The 19864-nt window shown below is 50.9% G+C and overlaps 1 protein-coding gene across 1 annotated transcript; it reads right to left on the reverse strand.

The window, feature by feature from the left end:
• Positions 1-1748: 1748 nt before the first annotated feature.
• On the reverse strand, positions 1749-14095 carry Fam89a (family with sequence similarity 89 member A). Its single transcript, XM_021220773.2, has 2 exons — positions 13775-14095; positions 1749-4370 (listed from the first exon to the last, which is right to left on the reverse strand). Exons 1-2 carry the CDS (start codon positions 14042-14044, stop codon positions 4110-4112), a joined length of 531 nt encoding a protein of 176 aa, XP_021076432.1. The 5' UTR covers positions 14045-14095; the 3' UTR covers positions 1749-4109.
• Between the last annotated feature and the right edge of the window lie 5769 nt (positions 14096-19864).

Below are 19864 nucleotides of genomic sequence, written 5' to 3' on the forward strand. Positions count from 1 at the left end.
CTTCAGTGCTGACAGCCGGCTGCCCACTCTTGTTTTCAATGCCGAGAGCATGCTGCTTTGAGGGTTGCAGACAGCGCACTCCCAGTGAGATGGGACAAGTAGTCTGTGTTACTAGTCATCTGAGCCCTTTGGGCCAAACTGGGGCGACAGTATAGTACGTGGGAGCCGAGAAGGATATTTGTATATTTGCAAGGTCAGGTTAGTCAGAAAGCTTAACAATGAGATTGAAACCACAAAAGGACTAATGGGAGTACTTAGGATCACACAGGAGAAGTGATGAGACTGAGTCCTCCTCCTCCTCCTCCCCTTCCCCCTCCTCCTCCTCCTCGGTCTGATGGGCAGCCCCTGTGTATCTGTGTGCCTAGTGGCAGGTCTCTGGAGGTCCGTGCTTCTCTGTTAGGAAAGAGACTAGTTTACCGCTCTTCAAATACACTTTCAGGAGAGCGAGACCAGAAGTGTGTTAAGTAGAGCACTTGAATGCCTAGAACCAGGCTTCAGTCTGCGTCTCTGAGGTGAAGAGAAGAGACCATCTCCGAGACCCCACAGTGGTAACTGTCTGACTGCTGCACGCCCACGGCCCTCACTATAAAGGGTGAGACCTACTGTAAAGAGAAGCCCTTCCAGCTTAAAGCCAAAATAGCCCTGGCTTCTGCAGCATCACCAGAGAACCAGAGCCAGAGCCAGAGCCTCAGGTGTGACATAGGACCACCTACCCCGCGTCCTGTCTGTGATGAGCTGTCCCAGAAAGCATGGAAGTACCTAGTAGTCTGCACCAGGGGCCTGCAGCTCGGAGGCTTAAAATGCCGGGAGGTGGGTTTGTGTGTACCCCCCCCCCCGGAGGTGTGTCCCTACACGCTGCTTTAGGGACAGCTGCTGTGCACACTCCCTGGCCTATCACTGGCCAGCATCACCATAGTCTCCAATCAAGTGTCCCCTCTCCTCGAGAGGACCACCCGTGGCATTACCCACCGGGGTAAGCTGTCCTCTCCACACAGGCTTCAGGTTACAAACTCCTGTAGCTCCACCTTTAGACAACTCTGGGGAGCTGCGGCCACCCACCAGGGCGGCAGTGCTCACTGCCGAAGGGAGTAGGGCTCGCACCTGTGGGTGCAAGGCAAGAAGCTCTAAGCACCTCACCACTGAGCCGCATGGTCAGCTCTGAGGCCGGCAGTGTGGGGTGTACTCCATTCTGACCAAAAGGTTTCCACTGCCACCTGCTTTCTGCACTCCGCGGGAGTCACCCAGTAAGGACATGCTTGGCAGGAAACAGGCAGGCACCTGCTCTGCAGCCTGCTCACTGAGCCTCGATTGGAGTCAAAGTCAGAGCTGCCTTGAGTATCTTAAAGCAAGCAGGATCCCTTATCTTCCCCACTGTGGCTCTTTTCCAAAGTCTGGTTTCATTTCATCTGCCCAGCCTTTGTCCTGACTTGTGAACCCACCCACTTAAAAAAAAAAAAAAAACTGTACTAAAAAGCCATTTTATTGTGTCATGTGAGTTTTTATTAGGCAGCTATCAGGGGAATAAAGGTGATTATGCATAGTACCAGACTGATGGAGAGGTGCGTGGTGGGACATGCCCTTACCGACTGACCTGTACCCCCCTCTGCAGGCACTCTCACCCCTCCAGCAGTCGGTTGCATCACTTACTAATAATATCCAGATTTGGGGGGGGGGGGCAGAGAGATGGCTCAGCAGTTAAGAGCACTGGCTACTCTTCCAGAGGACCCAGGTTCCATTCCCAGCACCCACATGGCAGCTCACAGCTGTCTGCAACTCCACTTCCAAGGGATCGGATACCCTCACACAAACATACTTGTGGGTAAACACCAGTGCACATGGAGTGGTTTTTGTTTTTGTTTTTTTTAATCCAGATTTGGGGTGAGGCACTTCTGCTGGAGCTCTCCCCTCCCCAAGCGACCTTAGTGCAGTCAGATGTAGGAGCAGCAGACCCAGGGTTTATCTCGGTGAAGCGAGACGGCCTCGAAGCAGGGCCCTTCGGCTGACTAGATCTCCTGCTTTCTAGTTCATGTCCCGCCTGAACCATCCCGTCACCGGCCAGGGTACGCCTCCACCGTCTAACCTCCTTCCTTACAGCACAGACATGGTAACTGAGGCTCAGGCTGTCGTGTAACTGAATGCTGCCTGTCCTAGTTCGCTGTGATAAAACACTGACCAAAAACAACCTGGAGGAGGAAAGTGTTTATTTCTTCTTATACGGGGTCCATTCTGTCATGGGGGAAGCAAGGACCCTTCCTGGTAGACGGCTGTTCACTGGCTTGATCCCTCTGGCTTAAGTGGCTACCTTTCTCTCACTATTCAGGACCACCTGCCCGGGGCAGCATAGCACAGCTCACAGTAGTCTGGGCCCTCCCACACCAATCTATTAAGAAGCAACCCCAGATAGGCCAACAAGTCAGTCTGAAGGAGGCAGTTCCTCAGCCGACGGAGCTGACTAATGCCCTCCCCTGAGAGTCGTCCGCCCCTCCCCACAAAGCCGTCCCAGCCCTGTGGAGTGCTGTCCCAGCTTCATCTGGTCTCCTGGCCTTAGAGGTGAGAGAGTACATGGGGAGAGGTTAGCTTCAGGGGGGGTGGAGTGGGTCGAGGGCCTTCATCTGCACAGCCATGGGAGGCCATCGGCCATCCTGGAGAGGGGCTATCTGAAGGCGTGGCTGTTTGGGCATCACTGGTTCTCTAGTAAATAGCATGAATAAGCTTATTGGTTTGCCAGGTTGGACTTGTAGGTAATTGCCGTCTGAGTGAATCCATCCCCAAGTTGAGACAACTGGAATAGTTAAGTTGTACTTCCCAAAGCTGGCCTCAAGAGGGCACTGATGAGCAGACAACTCACTGAAGGAGGAGCCACTCGGCCTGTTCCAAGACACAAGGTGAAATCTTGCTGCAGATGTGGTCTGGTACCAATGAAATGACTGTCCAATCTTAACTGAGAAATAAATGTCTTAAAATTGACTTAATGTCAAAAAAGGGAAAAGAAACCAAACCCTGACCTATGAGTGTGTGTTGGATTCAGGTTCTGAGTGTGAAGTCAGAATACAATTCTTGTTTTGTTTTAGAAAGGATAGCCCAGGATAGCCCTGAACTCTGTGTTGCCAAGGATGACCTTGAACTTACTCCAGCGTCCACCTCAGTACTGGGATTACAGGCGTACAGCGCCATGCCCAGTGGGTATGCTGCTAAGGTGAAACCCCAGGTGTCTGACATGCTGGGTACCTGCTGGACCCACCGAGCCACATCCCGAGACCTCCGATCCAAACGATACGTGCCAAGAGCATGCTACACATGTTTAACCCTCAGAGGGTGACGTTCTCATAAATGTTTTAATAAATAATGTTAAGGCTTTGGGTAAGTACTGCTTGGAACATTGTTTTCCAGCACTGAAGTTTACAATCAGAGTCTGTAACCACAGCCACCATCACATGGCGGGTGATACAAATACTGGTTTGTCCCAGGATTTGTTTCCTTGCCACCCCATTCAATATATATTCATGTTTTTTTTTTTTCTCTCTCTCTACCTATACCTGATGTTAATTTTGGTAGTTGCAGAAAAGCAGTTGACCAGTGTGGCAGAATATTTCCTCCTTCTAGAAAGCTCTCAGGAGTTCCCTGGAAAATCAGTGATGCCGCTTTCAAATAAACGAGCAAAGGGGCTAACAGCTAAGCCATGGCAAGAAGAGATGCAGACCGCCCTGCGGGTTCCAGGCAGGCAGATGCTGCTCTTCATATCCCACATGCCAGAGTGGCGTTCCTCAGCCAAAGAGGGTACAACACACCAATCACCTACAAAGAAGCCTGCTGAGAGCAGCCTCACCCGATGCCTGTGAAGGCTTTCCACACGGAACCCTTCTGTCAGAGCTTCCAGCAGATGCTACTAATGGCGTCTAGGATATTCTAACATGCCTCTGGGTCACCCGTAAGACCCTGCAGCCAACTAAGCAGGCCGTCCCCCATGTCAGTGAACTCCACAACCACAAGTAAAATAAGTGGTGCATGTCCCCATTTGCCCGCGGACTGTCCACCATGAAGAGGCTGAAGGACTTTCTTGCAAGAAGAGAGAGACTACCAGTCTGTGTTGACAGACCCCCCCAGAGGCGCTAGATGGACTCCAGAAGCCAGTCACTGCTGGAGAGGTGGGTAAGGGGCGACGGGTCCCTGGGAGAACCTCTGTGCTGCCCGTCCTGCAAAGAGCCCTGCTCCTGGAAGTCCTCCTCCTCATCGTCGAAGAAGCCATTCTCCAGTGCATAGGTGCAGTCCAGGCTGGAGGCTGCCTGGCACGCTCCCTTGTATTCCTGAATGGACTCGTAGAGGCTGTACAGTTGGCAGAGCAAGGACATGTCCAGCTGTCGGAGGCCAACCTTGAGGGAGGAGAGGAAGTAGAAACCAAGTCAGTGCTGGGATTTCATCTCCGTTGAACACCCAAACTGAGTTCCACCCGGGCTCACACAGTTGTTCCCTCAGAAAGGCTGAAGGTGGTGTCGGTGGGGTGCTCTGGAGTCCCAGGTAGACACATCCTTCCACCATGTCATTCAATACCTCAGACGTAAGTGGGTGAGTCCACACCTGCAGCCCAGCGAGCCCAGCCTGAATTTGTTCTGGTGCTTCACAGACACACCCAGTGACGCGCAGCAGTGCATGTTCTGGGCACCTCAGCTCCATTCATTGTGAATCCCAAGTCCCAAAGACATTGATGCTCCCCACGCCCAGACTCAGAGAAGATCCCTTGCAGCCCTGGCAAGACCCCACTTTCTGTCATTCCCAGGTGGCAGATTACCCCTGGCCAGAGACAGGATCTCACAGTGTGACAAGCTACCCCGCTGTAGCAACCCCATCTGCTGCAGGGTTATCCAGTATGGCAGAGTTAGATGTTCTCTCTTCTGACAGGCCCAGTGTGGTCCCTCCCCAAGACAAGGAGCTATGAAGAAACCGATGATGGAGCCTCACATCACCTTCTGGAAGGGTCACAAAAGCAAATGTCAGGGACAAGGAGTGTGCATGGGGTGGGGGTGGGGGGAATGCTGTGCATTTGCTATCCATCTTTACCTCCCTCCACCCCTCCCTTCCTCCTGCCTGCCCTATGACAAAAAGCAGCCAGGACTAGAAAAAGCATGGGTCCCATCAATCCCAAAGGAAAGGATGACGCACAGTCTCATAGGGGAACCTGCACACCCGAACTTTTAGCAGGCCAAGAGTCACACCGAGAGCTTGAGAAAGCGCCACCTGTTTCCTGCTCAGCAGCTCCACAGTATGGTCAGACAAGATGAAATCCACCACCACAATGGCCGAGGGGAAGAAAAAGACCCCAGTAGGCCCAGACCCGGGGTGCTAGCCTGAGGCTCTAGGAGGGCAGCCCACCAATGCTATTTCTGGGATTCCAATCAGAGGCAAACTTATTACACAGTCCCAACCTCTCAGTGCTCACATGCAGAGCCCTCTACACTAGGTGTGACTACCCCACATACAGAGTGAAAATGTCACTTTCCTAACCATGATTTAGAGACCCAAAGGCAGCCCACGCCCTATGGACTAAGAAAGGCAGACAGCCAATGCTGACGTGGAACGTGGCTGACATCTTCCAGGACCTGGGAAGCTGAGGCAGGAGGATTGTGAGCTTGAAGCCAGCCCGGCTACATAGTGATAGCATCAGAAGACAAAAAACAGCGTGTAGGCTTTTCTCATTCGGATGTTCTGGTCAAATCCTTTCCCCCCACCCCCCACACGGCTCCTGTGTTCCCAGATTCTACTGCAGATGTGAACACGACTCCCACAGTCTGGGATTCTAAGTAATTCCTACCGGCTCCCGTATTCAACTTCGCTAAAACGACACCTTCCAAGACTCAAACCTGTGTCTGCTTAAAATGTCCAAGAAGATGCTCCTATGACACGCGTCTCCTGCCCTGTCACTGTCCCACCATTGGGTGAAAGACCTTACTACTATGTCTCTCACGTCAAGAACAGACCACAGAAAGACCAAGCAGCTGTGACCAGATGCAACCATTCACCTTCTGGGGCCTCATGGGGTCAGCACAAAAGCCAAACTCCACGCTTCTTAAACTGTTGGATGACAAGGTCACGACCCCGTGTCACCTGGGACTCATGGTGCCAGGTTTTTCAGAGTGAAGTCTTCCTGGTTACCCAGGGACATGCCCAGGACAAGGATGACTCAGACCTGCCCTGTCATTGCATGTGACACCGGCCTAGAAACAACTGACCCTCTAAGAGACACAGCATGGTACCGACACACCTGTTACATGGCCGAACACGTGCCCAGTACATGGGCAGATTTCACCTAAGTACAGTCATGCATGATCACACCGGCCTTGGCTCCTGGGAGCAACTGCTCCTGACACCAGACTAACTCCCTCCCACTAGGCAGAATTTCCCTGAGTGTGAGCGGCACTGACAGGTAGCCTTCAGCGTGGCTGCTTCCAGATGACTGAGTGAACACACAGGTCTGTCCTTGTCCCAGGGTGGGGTCATGTCAAGAGTGGGAACCCTAGCCACAGCTAGGAACCCTCAGGTAATCCAGAGGCCATGGCTGGACAGGCAGTGCTGTGTGCTCACAGCATACCTACATGGCTCCTGCCAAGTCATCGGAACCCATCTGCTGGAGGGCAGCACAGTAGGCCAGCCCAGGCTCCCCCAGAAGACCATTTGCTAAGGGGTCTGGATAGAGATGAGGGGTGTATGCCCTAGGACTGAACTACAGGATATAATGAACTCATCTAAGAGCAAGGACAGCTTGCCCTTCTAGGAAAAAAGTGTTAAAGAACTGTCCCCATCCCTAAGTCACCCATCACCTGCCATCTCTCTACCCACCCATGTGTCCCCAAGGGGACAACTCGAGTCTTATTTCAACAAGTCAGTCATCTCGGCCTTGTGGTTTCCCACCCTTTATTGTGACTTACAAGCCAATGTTAAGGGCTCGCTCAGTCCCTGCATGCTGTTTGTCTTTCCTGTCTCTGCTCAGGAGGCCTGCTTCCTCTCTGCATTCTCTCCTCTCTTCCTTGAGCTCTTCCTTCTCACGGCCCTGTAGTGCAACCCTGCACTGCTCTTCCCTCCAGAGTCCACTTCCTTTCCCTAGGTTTAACAATAGGCTCAGTTGCAGGACAGATGGTGGCTCAGACAGATGGTGGCTCCTTGCTAGGTCAAGGGTCACTAAAGTTCCAGAGACTCACTAAGGTTTGAGGACGCTTTCATCACTAGTTGATGGGGCTTAGAGAACTAGAAGCTCTTCTTTCTTTAGACAGGCTCTCATGTAGCCCAGGCTGGCTAAAACTCACTATGTAGTAGAGGATGACTTTGAACTCCTGTTTCTGCCTCCCAAGTTCTGCGGGGACAGGTGCTCACCTCCATCCTCTGCAGAGATGATCCTTTAAAAGGCACCTCTTAGGAGCTAGGGAGATGCATGCCGTGCAAACAGAATGGCCTCAGTGCATGCCCAAATCACACACGTATAAAAGCCACACATGGTGCACAGCTTTAATGTCAGCACTCAGGAGGCTGGGGCAGGTGGATATCTGTAAGTTCAAGGCCAACATGGTCTACACCGTGAGACTCTATCTCAAAAAAACTCATAGCAAACAGACAAAAAGCCAGGTGGAGGATGGAGAGACGAACCAGCAGCTAGTAGCACTTGCTGCTCTTACAGAAAGCCAGTTTGGTTCTCAGCACCCACCCATATTGTGAGTTGCTGGTCACAACTGCCTACAGCTCCAGCTTCAATCACACCCCAAGCCCAGGCCCCAAATCTGACGAAAGAGTGAAGCAGAAGTGAGCTGGGCCTGGAAGGAGAGCCTCCTATGGAGCCCTGAGAGCTCAGTCACTGTGGAGGCCTGGGATGATCCCTGGCCTGCAGAGCTGTAAGAGCAAGTGAGCAGGCAGAAGACCACCACCAATTTCCCAGGTTCTGTAAAACACCACTGTGGAATTTTTTTTCTAAAGATTCATTTATTTATTATATGTGAGTACACTGTCGCTGTCTTCAGACACACCAGAAGAGGGCGTCAGATCCCATTACAGATGGTTGTGAGCCACCATGTGGGTGCTGGGATTTGAACTCTGGACCTCTGGAAAAGCAGTCAGTGCTCTTAACCCCTGAGCCATCCCTCCAGCCCGTGGAATTTTTTTTTTTTTTTTTAAGGAAATGAAGTTACAGGGCCAAAGGGCAAGTGCAGATTCAGTTTCATGTGTATTGTGAAGCTGTCCTCCAAAACCAAGGGACGGGCCTCTCTGCCCACCGCGTGGGAGAGGCCCCACGACTTTCCTCCTGTGAAGTCTTTGCTAATCTTTTAAGTACCGCACAGTTTTATATCTGCGGTTACAAAGGGTGTTGAGCTAGGCTGTTTCCCCTTCAGTGGTGTTTATTTACTTTTATCATTAGTAGTATTTTCTTGTGTTTGTTGGAGGCCAGGCCTCACTGTGTGTCTCAGGCTAGCTTCAAACTCACAGTGAAACTTGTGCCTCAACTTCCAGCGTGATGGGATGACATGTTGTGACACCAGGCCTGGCTTACCAGTGTCACAACAGGGATATATCTCATTTCTAGTTTATTTTTATTTTGTTTTTGTTGTTTTGGTTTTTTGACACAGGCTTTCTCTATGTAGCCCTGGTTATCCTGGAGCTCACTCCGTAGACCAGGCTGGCCTGGAACTCAGAAATCTACCTGCCTCTGCCTTCCAACTGCTGGGATGAAAGGCGTGCACCACCACTGCCCGGCCTACCAATAAACTTAAGAAACCACACTCCCATGTACACCTAGATCACTCCACCTACCTGACTAGGAACTAAAAATCCTCTTTGCACACCTTCTCTTCGGTAGTTCTTTAGTGTCCTTCTGTCTACCTGCTTCTGATTGGAGCAGACCTGGTTCCTACAGATGACCTTGTACTATGGAGCTCTGGTCACAGGGCAGACTTCTGCTGCTCTGACCAAGGACACTAATTCCCATCCCTTGTTCAAGACTCAGAATATACAGGCCTGCAAGACCAGGCAGCCCGCCGCTCCCGGGGCCAAGCAAAGAAGTAAAGAGAGCAAATCATGACCAGGGGCTGACCCGATGGCTCAGTGGGTAATGCTTCTTGCCAAGCCCGATGGCCTGAGTTAGTCCCTGCGACCCACACTGCAGAGGTAGAGAAGTGCCTCCTGCAGTGTCCTCTGACCTGTAAAATGAACAAGCCTTAGGGAGTTTCTGTTGCCCTGGAAGGTGGACCTGGCCTCTGTCTCTTGAGTAATGAGAACAGTCCCGGAGCACCATGTCTGCAGGACAGGGACCAGCACAGGAAGGGGTGAAGCAATGAGTGACCTTTATGGAAACAAGTGGGCAGGAGACGATGATGTATGAAGGCTCTGCTCTCACTGGCCTCGGGCACGTATCCGACTGGCTGGCTTCCTGCTCTGTCTGCATCTGGTTTCTGCCACAGGATCATGGAAGTCTGGAGTCCACAGGAGTCTCCACACTCCAAAGCTCCCACCTGCTGCTCCTTGGGAGTGACCTGCAATGAGCTGCTCTCCCTTGCCACCCCTCCCCAGCCTTGCAGAGCGCAAGACCCCAGAGGCACCCCTGAGAGGCAGCAGCTAGTGCCTAGGCTGCAGCTCCTAGGAGGCCTCCCTCAGCCAATGAAAAGATGCTCAGTGTGGAAAAGCTGGGGCCCTCTGACATTTACAAGCAACATGAGCGAGCGCTTTAACCAAATGGGGAAGAAGCAGCCCGTGCAAACTGGTGAAGCCCTTGGGAGTTCAGTCAGTAAACATGAACCTGAGGTGCTCCACTGGGAGGTAAGTGGGTCAGAGTCTAGCGGTCAGGGACCAAGTCTCACATTGCTGCAAAGACATCCATATCCACCAGTATCTCCTGACTTCCTATTTGCCCTTGGCCTTCTTCAGCAGTGTACAGATGCTCATCCAGTGAACATAGGGAGTAGCACTACTCCATTCTGCTGAGAACATAACTGAGTGTTTATGTGTGTACGGGCGTGTGTGTGTGTGTGTGTGTGTGTGTGAGAGAGAGAGAGAGAGAGAGAGAGAGAGAGAGTCACATGCCTGTGTGCTTGACAGCAGAGAGGTCAGAAGTCACATCAGTGTCTCCTCGGTTGCTTCTCCAGCTTATTCTTTGAGACAGCCTCCCATCGACCCTGGAGCTGACTGTTGTAGAAGGCTGGCCAGCGAGCTTCAGAGATATTTTTGTCTTTACCTCCCCCCCCCGGAGCTGCAATTATAGGTTCACACTGCCAAGCTTGACTTTTCTGTGAGTTCAGGGAATCCGAACTCAGTTCCTCATGCTTGCATAGTGAGCTATCACCCTATATCCAAAGCTTTAATAAAAGACCTTTCACTCTGGATAACATCATGATGCACGCCTGTAATCCCAGCACTTGGGAGGCAGAGGCCGCAAGTTCTCAGTCAGGCTCACCCACAGTGATAAACTTTGTCTCAAAAAAGAAAGGGATAAATAAAAGAAAAAGAAAAAAAGAAAAATTTCACAGGCATGGAGTTACTAGAACAGGTAGTAACATGGAGGAGCCACAACTCTGCTGAGTGCAGTGTTAGCCAACCATGAGACTGAACCTCTTTCAACATGGGGTCCTGTCTGTTCTGCTTGGTGCAGCAGCTCTCCTAACTCATCATTACTGTCATTCCTTCGAAGTGACATCTGCACCCTCAGCTCTAACCCGCTCTCTTCTAACCACGAAGTCTGCAATGTCTAGCATCCTCCTCCCCTGGTGGAATGCCATGAGCCCCCAGCAGTGACTCCCCCAACACCCACGATGCTGCAGGAAAACTTCTTGTGACCCATTTTCAAGGTGTAAAATGGCACAGCTCTGCTCACAACCATCCGTAATGAGATCTGATACCCTTTTTTGGTATGTCTGAAGACAGCTACAATGTACTTAGATATAACAATAAATAAATCTTTAAAAAAAAAAAAAAAAGCTAGGCTGGGAGTAGTGGCAATGTCTTTAATCCCAGTACTCCGAAGGCAGAGGTAGGTAGATTTCTGTGAGTTCCAGGCCATCCCAGCCAAGTGCTACACTGTGAGGTCCTGTCAGAGAGAGAGAGAGAGAGAGAGAGAGAGAGAGAGAGAGAGAGAGAGAGAGAATATGAATGAATTGAGATGAAGTACCTCTCCCATGAAGAAGGTACAACATGAGGTGGCTAGTTCTAATTATCAACTTGACACAACCTAAGTCCCCTGAGAAGAGAGTCTGAAACATTGTCTAGATTAGGTTAGCCTGATGAAATATCTGTGGAGAATTGTCTTGAATGTCAATTGATGTGGGAATTAACACATAATGACCCAGCCCACTGTGGGTGGGTATCATTCCCTAGGCAGAGGATCCCTGAACTGTAGAGAAGGGGCAGGGCTGAACACTAGCAAACAAACATGCTTTCATTCTCTCTGCTTGGAACTATAGATCTGATTAGTTGCTTCAAGTTCTTATGGCCTAGACTTCCCTACAATGATACTGTAACCTGGAATTGTAAGGTAAATAAGGTCTTTCTTCCCTAAGTTGCTTTCTGAGGATACTTTATCCCGCCGACAGAGATACAACTAAAACACAAGAATTTAGACAATATATAGAAAGCACTTGGGTTTTGTTTGTTTTTTTGAGACGGGGTCTTGTTGTGTAACCCAGGGTCCCTTCAAACTTGATCACAGGTACACACTACCATATCAGGATATACATACAACCAGACTATTTGCATACCTCAAACTGTTAGCAGTGATCATCTCTCTCTGTGTGTGCCAGCCTGTGATATGAAGTGTGGAGTACACAGAATTGAACCTGAACACAGGGCCTTGAATGATTAATAGTGACCGTCAACAGGGTCTTGGACCACCAAGGACGTAATGTCTGGGCATTTCTGAGGGAGTTTCTAGACTGGATTAGTTGATGTAGGAAGACCCATCCTCATGTATCTTGCCATGGCCTCGGATCCCAGACTGAAGCAGAAGGAGAAAATCAAGCTGACACCCTGCATTCATCTCTCTGCATCCTGACTGCAGATTAACTGTCACTGGCTGCCTCATGTGCCTGCCGACATTTCCTCACCAAGATGGACTGTGGCTGGCACTGTGAGCCAAAGCAAGGCTTCCCTTACATGTCTTTTGTCAAAGCAATGAGAAGCGTGATTTACACAGGTCTCGTGCATGCTAGGCAGGCCTCGGCCGCTGGGTGACAGGACCAGACTTAGGACTGTGATTTTTGTTTTGTTCCTAAACACTTTCCATCAGTAACCAATCAAACGAAAAACTTGGGTCATCTTTGATTCACTTCTTTCTTTATCAGCTTTGGGGACCCATTAGCAATTCCTGTGAGTTTTGGGGGTTCCCAGGTGCACCTAGGGCATTTTCCAGGCCTCCTATACTCATAGAACACCCCAGAGTTCCTGCTCCTGAGACCGGTGATCCGCAGGCTTCCCACGGCCACAGGGCCACCTCCTAACCTCTGGTTCAAATTCCTGTCAAGCCTGAGGCTTAGAGGCTCAGGACACCACTCAGCTCAGCAATCTCAGGGTTCTCTTCCGGTCACTTCAGGCCTTCCCACCTCCCTGACTCCGCACCCCATAGAGAAGTCCCCACTGTATCGGGGGACACGCCCTCTTTCTGGGCTTTGTCCCTTGCTCTGGTACTTGTCACATTCTGTCCCGACATGAATTATATCCCCACCACAGATTTGACCTCCAGTCTTCAACTTAAATAGATCGACACAGACATTCTGCAGAAGGCTCTGGAATGAACGACTACTCTTCTTAAGCGAGATGTGAGCTGTCTTGGAAACCTCACCACTCCCCCAGGACAATAAGTCTCTTGAACAGCTACAAGACAGACGGAAGAGCCTCGTGATGGTTTCCTGAGAGGGCCTGTCAGGGCCTGTAGCCAAACCCTACCTTTAACATTGTTATCAGGCAGAGTGACAGCAGCTCATTTTCTATAGCTGAGCTCCGGAGCTACCGCCCAAGGCATAATTATAAGGTTCTGTACCTTAGTCATAGCAGGAGGGACCTGGGAAATACCTTCGGGAATGTAGCTGGGCTCCCAAGCCTCCCTAGCATGTTTACAAAGCAGAGCTTCACAACCAGGAGTCACCTTATGCCTTGCTGTCTTATGCAAGAAAAAAAACACCCTCAAACACTTGAGGGGGCAGTCTCTATTTCACCCAGCGGTTCATGATCAGGCTGTAAACACACTAAGTATGGATTTATCTAATCAAATGCAATTCGCTAGATGTGTTAGGCTCAGGGTAGAAGATCTTAGTTTGGGGGAAAGAACTTGGATGGGTGGGTTGGGTGGGTCCTTCCCCACCTGGCCAGCCACAGGAAGCAACCTGGAAAAGGGCTCCCTACGGCTCAAATCTCTGCCCTGGCATCACCCTGAATCGTGCGTCCTGGTTCAGGAACACCTACTGCACTTCGCAGGAGGGAGAAAAAACTAAATCCATTGTTTGTGACCAGACATAAGGATTTCACCCGGCCGAGCACCGCTTCCGCGCCGGTAATCGGATTCCTGGCGGGCGGCTGGGGAGGGGCCCGGCCACCCATCTGTTGTCCACATTGACCCGCAGGCGCACAGGAAGCCTGTTCTCCTGAGACCCGGCAGGCGAACCTCGCCGCGCCCTGACTTGGCCCGGGAGAACCCCGGCATTTGAAGCTGCCCTGCCGGGGGTGATGTGAAGCTGTGGGAAGCCCGAGAGGGGAGTCCGGGCTTCCAGGGACCAAAGGAGAGTGTCCCCCGACGGGACCCACGGCGCCTAGTCCTTACCATCTCCTTGCGCAACAGCGCCAACGCGGCGTCCAGGTTGGGGGGCTTGGTCCGCATCCCCGCCGCCCGCGTCCCGCCGCCGCCCGCGCCCCCTCGGTTCAGCTCGTCCTGGATGCGCGACTTCTGCGCGTACAGCCGCTCCAGGTGCCGCCAGCCGCCCGCCGCGCCTCCCGCCGCCGAGTGCAGCAGCCCGCTCAGACTTTTGGGTAGCGGTGGCAGCCCGTCCACGCGCAACCCCCGGGCCATGCCGGCGGACCCGGTTCCGCTCATCTCGCCGGGGCGCCAACACACGCGCACGTAACTTAGCCTAGATCCCTGGAGCCCGACGGATCCCCACCCACTTCCCGCCCGCCCGAGTTCCGCCCGCTGCCCGGCCCCTTGGTCTCCGCCCCTCTCGGGACCCGCCCCCTCCTCTGCTCCCTGCTGCTGCAGTGAGGCGACGCCCTGCAGGGCCCCCTGGCCTCCATTTCGACCTCCACTCATCTGCGCTCCGGACTAGCCCCGGGGTCACCTTAAGTCTTAGCTCTGTGAACCCTAAGTGCAGACAGTCCCCTCCCTTCTTCTACCAGCCATACCACCAGCGGGTCTCCACGTCACTGTGTCCCACCTCCAGTCCTGTGCACCCCACCTCCAGCTGGTCACCTCCGCTCTTCTCTCAGCCCCACCTCCAGCCCCAGACTCATCCTACCATCCCTGCCCCCACCCATTCTGCACCCCTGGCCCTGGTCTTCCTTCCTCCACTCCAGATGGGCCCCTGCTCCCTTCCCTGTACCTGCTCCTATCTGGATGAGTTTGGTCTCTCTGGTTTCACTCTGACCAGCCACTAAAACCGCTTCCATCTACTAAGGCGTCCAATCCCCGCACCGACCCCAGCCGGGGCTGCCTGCGCCCTAGCGTGGGCGTGGGCGTGATGATAGCAGGTGCTGGCAGCAGCCGAAACAGCACATAGTATTCATTCACGAGGCCTTGCTTGCCTCCCCTGTGGGCTTCAAGGTTTCCCTTCAGCAGCCAAGGAGAGCGCCAGCCACACTTGGTTCACTCTTTTAAAGAAACGATCCAACTTGTCTTTCAGCCCTATCAAAAATGGAATAAGGACTCTGCTCCACCTGATGGAAAGAGAAAAGCATCCCCTGCAAGTTGTGACTCAGACGCTCCATTCATGACATGTGCGCACACGCGTGCACGTGTGCACACACTAAAATAAGTAAGTGGAAATTGTAAAAGTGAAACGTCAGGGAGTTAGGGAAAGACTTCGCCAACTTCAGCAAAACTACTTAAAAGTACACCTTGAAGAGAAGAGAGATGGATCAGGGAGAGGATTCGCCCTTCCAGGAAGACTCAAACCTTAGCAAAAGATAACCTAACCGGCTCAGATTCAAGATGAGGAATCAGAAGTCTGGTCAATAGCAGAGAAACCAAGAGTCAATATCGAGAACTTCAATGCCCATGGCTGCTCAGTTTAACTATAAAGGGACTGAATGACTCTGAATTAATTCAGCAGGAGCATAATGGTGCTTCAGATAACTACTATAAAAGCACCTTCTTGCTTTGGGGGCTTTCTTCTGCTGTGCGTGGAACCCACCCCAAAATCAATCTGAGAAGTTAATGTTGAGTCCAGCCAGCCAGTGAGATCTGAGGGGCGCCCAGGAGACCACCTACCTACCTGCCCAGTAGTTTCCCAGTAATCCAGTGTCTCACCTTCAGTAATTATCCAGCCACCTTCCCAAACCCTAGGCCATCCTTCATCATCCACCTGTTAAGCAATGGGGAGTCTGAGATTGTCTGTGTGGGAGGGAGGGAAGAAGGGAGGAGAGGGGAGGGGATGGGAGGGGAGGAAACAGACCTGCCTTTCACAACCTGGCCTGAATTCTTTATCACCTGCCACCTTACCACAGCCTCTCTAGGAGACCTAGCAGAACAGTCAAGTAAGTTGACAGAGCAACAGGAAGCATTTGAACACATCTGAGTCACTGAAGTCACCTTAAAGTACATCCTTCCCAGGGAGGGAGAAGCTGAAAGAAAGAGTATGGGGCCAGCTAAAAACAGTCTGGGGCCCTTGGTGTCAGGACAACCTGCTCAACTTCTCTAGTCACAGAGTTTCAAGGCAGGCTCTACCTTCTACCTTCTGGTATGCAAGCAAGGTTTTATATACATACATACATATATATATATGTATATATATATTCAGCAAATAACACCCCAAGATGGATAGAAATCTCCACGGAATTTATTCAGTTCTGATAAGGATTACATGAATCAACAGACACAGTTATGCAACAGTTGACCAAATATTTTGACACCCATGGGGAGTGCCAGTGCTGCTTGCTTGCTTTGTTTATTTATTATTTACTTAGCCATGACAGTGACTAAACACTGCTTTTATCTGCTGGAAAGCTCAGCACTCCACCACTGAGTTATGCTGTCAAGCCATGTGTGTGTGTGTGTGTGTGTGTGTGTGTGTGTGTGTGTGTGTGTGTGTGTACACCAGTGTCAGGTGTCTTCTGCTGTTTTTTATTTTGTTATTTTATTTTTATGTATGTGCACATGCAGGGTTCAGAGGCCAACTTTTAGGCAAGCCACTATGTGGATCCCAGGGGTCAAAATAAGCATCAGGCTTGCCGTGAAGCACCTTAACCTCCATGATTTCTCAGACAGGGCCTCTCAGTACACGTGGAGCTTAGCCATCAACTGGACTGACTGGCCAGCGAACTCCGGGGCTCCTTCTGTCTCTGCCTCTCCACTGCTGGTTTATGGGTGCCGGAGAATCCAAAATCAGGTCCTCATGCTCATGTGACAAGCACTTTACTGATTGGGCCTTCCTCCAGGTCTCCTCCTAGGGCCTGTTTTTAATGTTCATGCTTATCAAAGGAAAAAGGTATTCAGGCAACTTCAGAGAACTCTGGAATAGGCGGTCTTTGCTTTCATCTGATACAGGCCTCCTCGGTCTGCTGGAGCTACTCTAACCAAATAAGTCAGGCTTGGTTATTTATTAACAACCAAGTTTACATTCCTGGTTCTGAGGCTGGGAATTCTAAGATCAAGGCATCTGAAGAGCCCATGCCTCACACAGTGTCACACAGAGGGCCTTCTGTGTGTCCTCAGAGGGTGGAGGGGCGCTCCCTGGAGCCTCTTTCACGAGGACACTAATTCCATTCATGAGGTCCCACCCTCAGAGCTCAGTCACTCTCACCAGTCAGTCTATGTTGCCCAAGCACCAGAGCCATCTGCTCCCGAGGCCATCAGAGGAGCCATTCTCCTCTCGGAGGAGCAGCAAGAACACACACACAGAGCACACACACACAGAGCACACACACACCTCTCCGCCATACACTCCAGGTCACATAACCTTAAGCCCTCCAGCTGTCTGGCAAGACACTGTTTGCTGTCCCCTCACTCTCCAGACACCGACAGCTCACAGTTATTTGCTGGGGAGGCGGGATGTAAGAAAGACTCCAGCTGTATTTGACAGGTTCTGAGCAGGCTTCTTCCTGTACCTCGCTGTGAACTGGCTCCTTTCAAAGCTTAAACCACTTATGTTTGGTTCGATGCTTCACACTTCTGAACAACAATGAGCTTTAATCCAGGTAGAGTCTAACCCCTTTCCAGGGACACTGTACAAAGGGACAGCAACCCTATGAAGGCTGTGAACTCATGTGGCATTGGCACTCTCCATTTTGATTTTCAACATTTTCCTTTGCCTTGTTCAGTGCTAACCAGGCAAAGCGATTTGAACCGTTTAACTGGGCAAAGCAATTTGAACCCTTTGTTTCATTTTGTTTTCTTTGAGACATTGTAACCAAGCCCACCTAGAACTCACTATAGCTCAGGATAGCCTTGAACAACCCCCCCCCCCAATAGTGCTGGCACGACACTATCACATCCTGAACTTTGACTACTTTATCTTATTTGACTTTTTTGAAACAGGGCAGCCCTGGCTGTTCTGGAACTCGCTCTGTAGACCAGGCTGGCCTTGAACTCAGTTAGTGACTGCCTCTGCCTCCTGAAAGCTGGGATTAAGGCGTGCACCACCACAGTCCAGCTGGAGTTTGACTTGTAACCTGTTTTCACACCCATCCTCTCTTGAATTCTTGCCCTCTGAATCAATGAATTACTCATCTACGGTGACAGTGAGGGGCGGCAACACTGGCTGCGTGCGCCCTCGGTGGTGTGCATCTGTATCTCATTCCCTTGTCACAGTGTTCTTTAGGGTCTGTAAAATGATTCCCACCTGTACTTGAGAGAGCAGGTATTCCGGGCCACAGCACTTCCAAAGTCATCAATAGAAATGATCAACAGGACCAGGTCAAGGACAGAACCGTGTGCCAGGACCTCTGCTCCACTGTGGCAGCGATCTGTCAAATCTTACTCTTGTAGTATTAACTGTCACTCGACTGTGACAACAAGGGCTAAAGAAAAGTCCTGAAAACTGTACCATCTGAAGTGATGGTGAGTAACCAGGAGACACAGCTGAGCCCTGAGATGTGGCTGGTCCCAGCAGGGATGCACTGGCCATAATACACTGGTCAGCAAATAAGGAGCATAAAATGCCTCACACCTTTTTATGTTGATGGCATATTCAAAAAATGTTTGGATATTCTCAAAATATATTTTCATCTCATCTGCCCTTTTCCATTGTTAATTGTTTATTTTTAATCTATTTACATTTCAAATGATGTCCCCCTTCTCCATCTCCCCTCCCCAAAACCCCATCCCATCCTCCATCCCCTTTACCAAAGAGGGTGCTCCCTCACCCACCCCCTCACTGCTCTAGCATCCCCCTGCGCTGTGGCATTGAGCCTCCACAGGACCAAAGGCCTCCCTCCCACTGATGCCAGAGAAGACAATTCTCTGCTACATATGTATCATGTATGAACCCACCCAGGTATACTCAACTGCTTCACTTCTTTAATGGGTTCAGTCTCTATTAGGGAGGGCTGGTAAGTCAGGAAAGGTCCACTTAGGAGCCAAAGCTGTGAATGGGAGGAGGGGAGCAGATTGCATTCAGAGAAGTGAGAATTGCCCTTGGACTCCTGCGCCTATTTAGGTTCTACTTTTGAAATCCTGGATGCTCCAGGGGGCACAGCACTCCTGTAGGTGTCTCTATCTGCCTCCCCACTTGTGAATCTTGTAGGCTGCTTACCCTCTGCACACAGGAAGGCTGAGGCTGGGGCTGGCTCAGAAATCAAATTCCAGTTTAGAGGCAGCCTTGGTCATGGGTGTTGTCAGCCACCTCAGTGAAGTTGGAGATAATAATGATGTTGTACTGAATAAACTTTAAAGAAAATAATTAAAAAATAAAAAATCCTGAATGCTTTGAGTTGAGGGTCCCATACAAAATCAAAGTTATTCAGCTGACACAAGGCCAGCCTTTGAGAAGTCCCCTCACCAACTCACTCACTGTATTCAGACGAGTGGCAAACCCTGTTCAGATAACAGTTTTGCAGAAACTGAAAGTTTGGAGTTCCCCAGCAGGCTTCACCTACAGTTTCAATCAGGTTATGGAGGAAAACTCCCCAGACAGAAAGCAGAGCGAGGAGGGAAGTTCCCATCCACACTGGAGGTACATAGACGCTTCCAGCGTCCATCCGCTGAGAATTCGCACACGGAGCGAATTGGGCTGTGAATAGAACTGGAAGACTGGGCAGAATTTATTCAGACACAGTAATCAGAGCCTCATGTGGCAAAGCAGAGGAAACAGCGCCCTGTGCAGTTCCACGGATTAGCCAGACTGGACTCTGCTGTCAATCCCCAGTCCCAGCAAAGACCTGTGTGACTCAGCAAACAGGTCTCCATCTTTTTCCTTCTCCCTAATATCCCATTAACCAGTGTCCTGGCTAGTTTTATGTCGGCTTGATACTCGCTGGAGTCATCAAAGAGGAGGAAACTTCAATTGAAAAAAAATGCATCAGGGCTGGAGAGATGGCTCAGCAGTTAAGGGCACTGGCTGCTCTTTCAGAGGATCCCTGGTTCAATTCCCAGCATCCACACAGCAGCTCACAGCTGTCTATAACTACAGTTCCAGAGGATCTAATGCCCACCCCTGCACCACTGCATAAAATAAAGTAATATAAATTGACACAGAAAGAAAGG

This window comes from Mus pahari, chromosome 20, assembly GCF_900095145.1.
Source record: "Mus pahari chromosome 20, PAHARI_EIJ_v1.1, whole genome shotgun sequence".
Lineage (NCBI taxonomy): Eukaryota > Metazoa > Chordata > Mammalia > Rodentia > Muridae > Mus > Mus pahari.

What these genes read in the sequence shown, in the direction of transcription:
- Fam89a (XM_021220773.2), bottom strand. Translation starts at nt 14,044, where the DNA reads ATGAGCGGAACCGGGTCCGCCGGCATGGCCCGGGGGTTGCGCGTGGAC. An exon ending in CGCTGTTGCGCAAGGAGATG is followed by an intron (nt 4,371 to 13,774) that starts GTAAGGACTAGG and finishes TCCTCCCTCAAG; the next exon opens with GTTGGCCTCCGACAGCTGGA.